This window comes from Cebus imitator, unplaced genomic scaffold (genome assembly GCF_001604975.1).
Source record: "Cebus imitator isolate Cc_AM_T3 unplaced genomic scaffold, Cebus_imitator-1.0 Scaffold68, whole genome shotgun sequence".
Classification (NCBI taxonomy): domain Eukaryota; kingdom Metazoa; phylum Chordata; class Mammalia; order Primates; family Cebidae; genus Cebus; species Cebus imitator.
Window position 1 is genome coordinate 5,931,416 of NW_016107383.1, and position 7,837 is coordinate 5,939,252.

Genomic DNA, 7,837 nt, shown 5'->3' on the forward strand with positions numbered 1-7,837 from the left:
TGACAATGTATAACGGTCAGTTATCCATTTGGCTATATTGTTATTATGTTTTGCTCTCTGGCAACTTGGGGTACAGAACGTACAATAAAAACGCCTTCACACTTCCCTAGTAACCACCAGGCCTGTCCCCAGGATTCCACAGCATGAGCTTTGTGGGAAAAGAGAGCTTACCAAATTCAGCCTCCAGCCGCACACACAGCTAGGTTGCAGCGCCCCGCCCAGATGTTTATATTTTCCTCCATCGGCTCCGCCCCCCCGACCACGAGGGCTCTAGCCACGCCCCCAAGCTCGTGTTTCTGAGGCCGGACTAGCCCAACGCTTCTGCCTACCTACAGGGATTCCCGCTCCAGCCAATCCGGTCAGAGCAGTGCAGCTGCCCCGAACAAAGATGGCGGGGGAGGCGTCACTGAGGGCAGACTGATCCGAACACCCAAACGCTCGGCGGACAGCGGAGCCAGTGGTAGCGGCGCGGCTCCAACCATGGAAGAGGGCAGCAGCGCTGGCAGCGCGGGCAGTGACAGCAGCACCAGCGGGAGTGGCGGGGCGCAGCAAAGGGAGCTGGAACGCATGGCTGAGGTCTTGGTCACCGGGGAACAGCTACGGTAAGGCAAGAGACACAGCGGGTGGGCTCACGGTGGCACTGCCAACCCGTGCCCGCTGCAGTCCTGCGCGCACGCGCGCCCTGGCTCGTGGCTTGCGACTCGCATGGGGCGCCTGGACAGCTGCGGGCGCCCCACGTGGATGGTAGTCTGTGCGCCCGCGCTCAGCGGCTGCAGCCCAGCTCCCTGGGGACTCGCCACGCGGGGCTGCTGCGTAGAAGCCAACGAGCCGGTGGCGCGCGCTGCGCCCTAGCCTGGCTGCTGCAGCCCTCTGCGGGGCAGAGTCCCTGCCACCCACCGCGCTCTCCCTCTTCCCGGGTACCTGCACGCCGCCAGGCCTCCCGGCTGACAGCCTGCTCCTCGTCTTCCAAGAGAGCTAGAGGGGTTGATGTGGGGTCCCGAGGCGACCCCAGCCCCTCTACTTCTTGGCGAGAGGAGCAAGACCAACGATCGCCTTCACTAGGTTTTCCTTTTTGCTGACAAGTCTTCCTTCACTCCCCTGAGCTTCGGCGTTTTCCACCTGTAAAACAGGGCTGGTCACCGCGCCTCATTTGAAGGGCTTTTGTGGCGCTAAACGGAGAGAGCATTTCTGAAACCCTGCACCTATCAGTTAACCGGCACATAGTCCTCAATCATTTGGGTCCGCAAGGGGGCGTGGAGGCACCTTGTCGGGCTGCCTTGAGGCTGTGCCAGCTCCCCGGGCTAGCAAGTTTGGGGCAGCGGGATTCACGAGGACCCTGGCTGCTGCAAGAATTAGGACTTGCCCGGTCTCACGGAACTTGAGAACAAGCGACGATCCCCAGACCCCTCCTTGCAGTTTCCATCCCTGTGTGGTCCTTCCTTTAGGGCTGTTTGGCAATCGGACTTACGGTCTAACTCGTTCTGCAGCCGCCCTTCGTGTGGTCATAAATCAGTTTGTCAGGGAAAAAGAAAACCCAACTCTGCAGCGTTTGAGCCACAATTTGTGAGGGCCCCTGTTCCTTCTAGTTCTTAGCTTGAATTCCCCTACTCATTTTGGTTTCTAAATGGCTGTGCTTCAGGACCTGAAAGAGTATCTTGCAAAGATCTCGGAAGGAGACCAATATAGGAAGTCAGAATTAACTGATTTTTAATGTTACAAAAGGCAAATTGCACGTATCCATTCTTTGTCGATTTTTTAAAACATGTGGTCGAAATTAAAGGGAATACAAACTTGTTTTCCTTCATCAAGAGTACTTTCTAATGAAAACATTAAAATAAGACTTTTCTGATTTAATCTGAAACATTTTCTAAGTTTAATTTCTTTGCTTTTCATTACTGGGCCATCTTTTTAAAAGTCTTCCGTTGGATAGCGTTACTTGTTTTTCGTTTCTTTTACAAATACTAAATTTCATGATGGCTCTTTTTGTCCAGCAAGCACTTTTTCCTTCAAAATGCGGTTTTTAAATGCCTCTTCTTCACAGTCCCCAGAGCACCTGTTATTCCCCTCTTTTCTAGCACCTCTCTTCACTGCAGCAGTTTTGAGCACCATCTTTTCACTCAGGAGATAGACCTGGGTTTGAATGACTGCTTCACCATTGTGTAGGCAAGTATCAGTGTTAAGTTGTTTCAAGGAGGACTTTAAGCTAGACTGAATCTTGGCTTTGCTACTTACTAGTGTGGGACCTTGGAAAAGTTATCACACCTGTAATCAGCACTTTGGGAGGACAAGGTGGGTGGATCCCTTGAGGCCTGGAGTTCGAGACCATCCTGGCCAACATGGTGAAACCACTTCTCTACGAAAAATACAGAAATTAGCTGGGCATGGTGGCACAGGCCTGTAGTCCCAGTTACTCAGGAAGCTGAGGCAGGAGACTCGCTTGAACCTGGGAGGTGGAGGTTGCAGTGAGCCCAGATCATGCCACTACTCCAGCCTGGTGACAGAGTGAGACTCTGCCTCAAAAAAAAAAAAAAAAAGAATGGTGGATAATAGTGGAATTTACCTCAGAGTGTTACAATGAGGATTAGGTGAGCTAGTGCTTAGAACAGTTTCTGATAGATATATATTAAGCACCAGGTCAACATTAACTAAGGTGGAATTCTGTGACCTTGGATAAGTAAATTCACTCCTCTGAGTCTCTGTTTCCACATTTGAAAAACACAGATCAATGTATTTCATATAGTTGTTGTGAGAATTTGCCCCTGGGCTTCATGAGTTAATGATCATTCAACAAATACTTCCTGGAATTAATTAGGATTATTGGTCTCTCTGCATCACCCTATGTGACTTCCAGCCAAGCAAGATCTGGCAGGAAAGACTGTGTGGTGGTGAAGATCACAGGATAGAGAACTAGGCTGCCTGGGTTCTTATTCTGCCTCCACCATTTATTCTATAACTTTAGGACAATACGTTTAGCCTCTCTGTGCCTCAGTTTCCTTTTCTATGAAATGTTACTCTTATGACACTCCTCTTTCAAGAAAAGGCTTGGTAAATATTAGCCATTTAATTCTACTTTGGAAAATTTTAATCATTGCTCTTTTTTTTTTAAAAATCTCAACTGTTTTGGCACCATAACTAGCACATAGTAACTACTTAGTAAGAAGTTCAGTGAATATTGTAAGTATTCGATATACTTCTATTAGTACAGAGTAATATAATAGTCAGAATTTAGGAATTAAAGTGGTCATATGCCTGGTTCCCTAGTTATTGGAGGGTTAGGAGTTCAGTCATTATTGTCACTTTCTTTTTTTTTTTTTTTTTTGAGACACTCTCTCACTCTGTTGCCCAGGCTGGAGTGCAATGGCGTGATCTCGGCTCACCGCAACCTCTGCCTCCTGGGTTCAGGCAATTCTCCTGCCTCAGCCTCCTGAGTAGCTGGGATTACAGGCACGCGCCACCAGGCCCAGCTGATTTTTTGTATTTTTAGTAGAGACGGGGGGTTTCACCATGTTGACCAGGATGGTCTCGATCTCTTGACTTCGTGATCCACCCGCCTCGGCCTCCCAAAGTGCTGGGATTACAGGCGTGAGCCACCGCGCCCGGCCTTTTAGGGATTTTTTTTTTTTTTTTCTCGGATTGTCACTTTCACAAAGCGTTCTTCTGTCTGCAGCTACCCTCTCTCTGCAGGATTGTTAAGTGCTTTGTAATGTGCAAGCCTCCTGCCTCTAAGTGCTTCACACACTCCCAGTTCCCCTCTGCTTTTTCTTGCTTTACATTACATTCTGGGTCATCAAAGATGAGGTGGAGGAGATAAGAGGAAACCAAGGACTGGGACTGGAAATAAAAAATTTGGCCTCGAGCCCCAGTTCTGTCAATTTCTTTTTCTTTCTTTAATTGTAGCTATGTCCCCTTAAGCAAGTCACTTAACCTCGCTAGTTCTTAGCACCCTTTCCTACAGAATGGGGATAATAACATCTTCCCACATAAGATTTGTGGTATTGGATCATATAGAGTACAATATAGGAAGAAACTTTGTAAAATAAATCGATAAAGCAAGAAGAGTGTTGTTATGACCACGGTAACCTCCTTGGAGGCTAGCTCCACAATCCTGACACTTTCTAAAGGGCAATTTGTTGTATGAGAACAAGGAACTAACAGACCTAAAAATATCACTTGGTTCCTTTTTCAACTTAACTGCAGGACCCTTTGTTTAATTTCCTTCATGTCTTTCCCTTGTCATAAAAGATTTTACTTCCTTGCCCAATGTATTTCTGTTTTTGCATCCTAAAGATGCATTCGGATACCACGTCACAACCCCCAGGATGGCTATAACAAGTGTTTGGGAGGATGTGGAGGAATTAGAACCCCTATACATTGCTTCGTGGGAATGTAAAACGGTATAGCCACTTTGGAAAAAAAAATTGGCAGCTCCTCAATTATTAAACAAAGAGTCATCATATGACCTAGAAATTCTGCTTCTAGGTAGATAACAGGAGAAATGAGAAAACATGTCTACATAAAAACTTGTACAAAAATGTTCATAGCAGTATTATTTGTAATAATCAAAAATAGGGCTGGGTGCAGTGGCTCATGCCTGTTAATCCTAGCACTTTGGGAGGCTGAGATGAGTGGATCGCCTGAGGTCAGGAGTTCAAGACCAGGCTGGACAACATGGAGAAATCCTGTCTCTACTAAAAATACAAAAATTAGCTGGGCATGGTGGTGCACACTTGTAGCCTCAGCTATGCGGGAGGCTGAGGCACGAGAACCACTTGAACCTGGGAGGCAGAAGGTGCAGCGAGCTGAGATCACACTATGACACTCCAGCCTGGGTGACAGAGCAAGACTCTGTCTCAAAAAATAAATAAATAAATGAAAATGGAAACAGCTCAAATATGTATTAACTGATAAACGAATAAACAAAATGTGGCATATCCATATAATGGAATATTATTCAGCAATAAAATGGAATAAAGGGCTAGGCACAGTGGCTCATGATTGTAATCCCAGCACTTTAGGAGGCTGGGGCTGGTGAATCACAACGTCAGGAGTTTGAGACCAGCCTGTCCAACACGGTGGAACTCCATCTCTACTAAAAATACAAAAATTAGCTGGGCGTGGTGTCACGTACTTGTAGTCCCCAGCTACTCAGGAGGTTGAGACAGGAGAGTTGCTTGAACCCAGGAGACGGAAGTTCCAGTGAGCTGAGATCACACCACTGCACTCCAGCCTGGGCAACAGAGCGAGACTCCATCTCAAAATAAATAAAAATAAAGAAGTCCAACAATGTTACTATTCTCTTTCTAGCAATGGTAACAATTATAATAACACTTATATGGCACCTATTACCTGCTAAGGACTCTTCTTTTTTTTCTGCTAAGGACTCTTCTAAGCACTTTATGTATAGTAATGCCTTTAATCTTCATAGCAGCCCTGTGTAGTAGATATCTTTATTACTTTTATTTTGTAGATTAAAAAATTGAGGAAAAGATTATTTAAACCAACAGGCCATAGATTATTCAGCCAGAAAATGGTCGAGCTGAGAGTTTCTGCTTTTTTTTTTTGAGACGGAGTTTCGCTCTTGTTACCCAGGCTGGAGTGCAATGGCGCGATCTCGGCTCACCGCAACCTCCGCCTCCTGGGTTCAGGCAATTCTCCTGCCTCAGCCTCCTGAGTAGCTGGGACTACAGGCACACGCCACCATGCCCAGCTAATTTTTTGTAGTTTTAGTAGAGGCGGGGTTTCACCATGTTGACCAGGATAGTCTTGATCTCTTGACCTCGTAATCCACCCGCCTCAGCCTCCCAAAGTGCTGGGATTTACAGGCTTGAGCCACCGCGCCCGGCGAGTTTCTGCTCTTAAGCAGTATGCTAAACTATAATAATGTTTCCAGCTAGTGACTTAGAGGGTTAAAAAAAAAAAAAATGAAACACTAAAACAACTTTAAAACAGAATCATGTATATAAGAATATTACATTCTAGTGTGGCGACTTTGGTAAGCAAAAAAGTAGACAAGTGGTTTTTCTACTCTGTTGGGGAAAATCTAATTTATTCCTATGAGTATTTATATTTTGACAAAGTAGGATTGTCCCTTTCTCTACTCACTATTAAACTCAATCTTTCTTGACATGTGGTTTTGAAAGTGAATTTGGACTCCACTGATTCGGAATTTGTAACCATTTTAATGGGAAGATAAATTGCAGTTCTAGTTTGCCATCTGTGAGGATGGGAGTGGGGTAGGGAGGAGAATTAAGAATGTATCATAAAAGGAATGCTTAAAAAGAGAAAATGCATTAATCATTTCACTTTTGCTCTTCTACCAAGATGAAGTGTGCTAAACAACAATCTTATCCAATCACTAAGGCTGGCTTCCTAAAAGCAACTTACTAGGCTATGAGTTTAGTTAACTAAGTTGGAGGAAATGCAGTTCTTTCAAATTGTTTGTCACCTTTGCCTTTTTTTCTATAACAGGCTGCCTTTCAGGCTCTTACAGGCTTGCAAATGCCTTTTTAATACAACGTCTTTAGTAAATAGTGAATTGCTTTCCTGAATTTACTTTGCAAATGTTAATGTAGTGTTCAGAAAAAAGGTAAAAATCAGGCCGGACATGGGGGGTTAGGCCTGTAATCCTAGCACTCTGGGAGGCTGAGGCAGGCAGATCACTTGAGGTCAGGAGTTCCAGACCAGCCTGGTCAACATAGTGAAACCCCATCCCTATTGAAAATACAAAAAAATTAGCTGGGTGTGATGGCATGTGCTTGTAATCTCAGCTACTCGGGAGGCTGAGGCAGGAGAATCGCTTGATCCAGGGAGGCGGAGATTGCAGTGAGCCGAGATGACACCACTGCACTCCAGCCTAGAAGACAGAGCAAGACCCTGTCTCAAAAAAAAAAGGTAAAAATCAGCCATTCAACCAAAGACCAAGCTATAATAAATCAAATATGAGATAAGGAATTTAGAGCATCGACAACAGGAAAAGGAGAAATAATTCATCTTATACAAGTAGGAACCTAAGGAGCTTTATGGTTGGTTGTCTTAAGGGGTGTCCCCTCAGAAGCTAGTGCTGCAGTTTTATTCCCCAAACAGGAGAGAAGATGTCCTGGAGTCAGGAAATTACTGCCAGTACAGATCTTTGAAAAAGAAAAGCTTTAGGCAATGGAGAATCCCTATATTTGGAGCCAGTGGTCAACAGCCTAATGCATGTAGAGTGTTTCTTTGATTTTTTTTTTGAGACAGGGTCTCACTCTGTCACCCACGTAGACTACACTGGTGTAATCTTGGCTCACTGCAACCTCTGCCTCCTGGATTCAAGTGATTCTCCTGCCCTAGCCTCCTGAGTAGCTGGGATTACAGGTGTGCGCCACCATGCCCGGCTAATTTTTGTATTTTTAGTAGAGATGGGGTTTCTCCATGTTGGCCAGGCTGGTCTCAAACTCCTGACCTCAAGTATTCCTCACCCCTCAGACTCCCAAAATGCTGGGATTACAGGCGTGAGCCCCTGTGCCCGGCCTTGTAATTACTTTTCTAAATGGCCATTGTTGATATTTAAGTTATGGCTTCCATTAGCTTTGGAATCAATAAACCTGAAAATAAGTTAAATAAACCTCAAAAGAAGAGAACGCAAGGTGAAGGGAGGTTATTCTCCTGTCCTGTTCTGTTCTTCCTTTCATTGTAAAAAATTTTTTAAATTTTAGAAAAAAACCCACATTGTGTTTCATATATATATATATATATATATATATTTTTTTTTTTTTTTTTTGGCTGTATTATTAGAATTTATGAAGGCCCTAGAAACGTGGTCATCAGATTCATCCTTCAGCTCAGAGGGGCAAGATTCTTT

The 7,837-nt window shown here is 45.0% G+C and overlaps 1 protein-coding gene across 1 annotated transcript in view; it reads left to right on the forward strand.

Moving 5' to 3' along the window:
- Window positions 1-286: 286 nt before the first annotated feature.
- DEPTOR (DEP domain containing MTOR interacting protein) overlaps window positions 287-7,837 on the forward strand; it is a 187,647-nt gene continuing 180,096 nt past the window's right edge. The window contains exon 1 of the mRNA XM_017530704.2: window positions 287-602. Within this exon, the coding sequence (XP_017386193.1) occupies window positions 481-602 (122 nt within the window). The 5' untranslated portion in view covers window positions 287-480. The remainder of the gene's footprint in view (window positions 603-7,837) is intronic.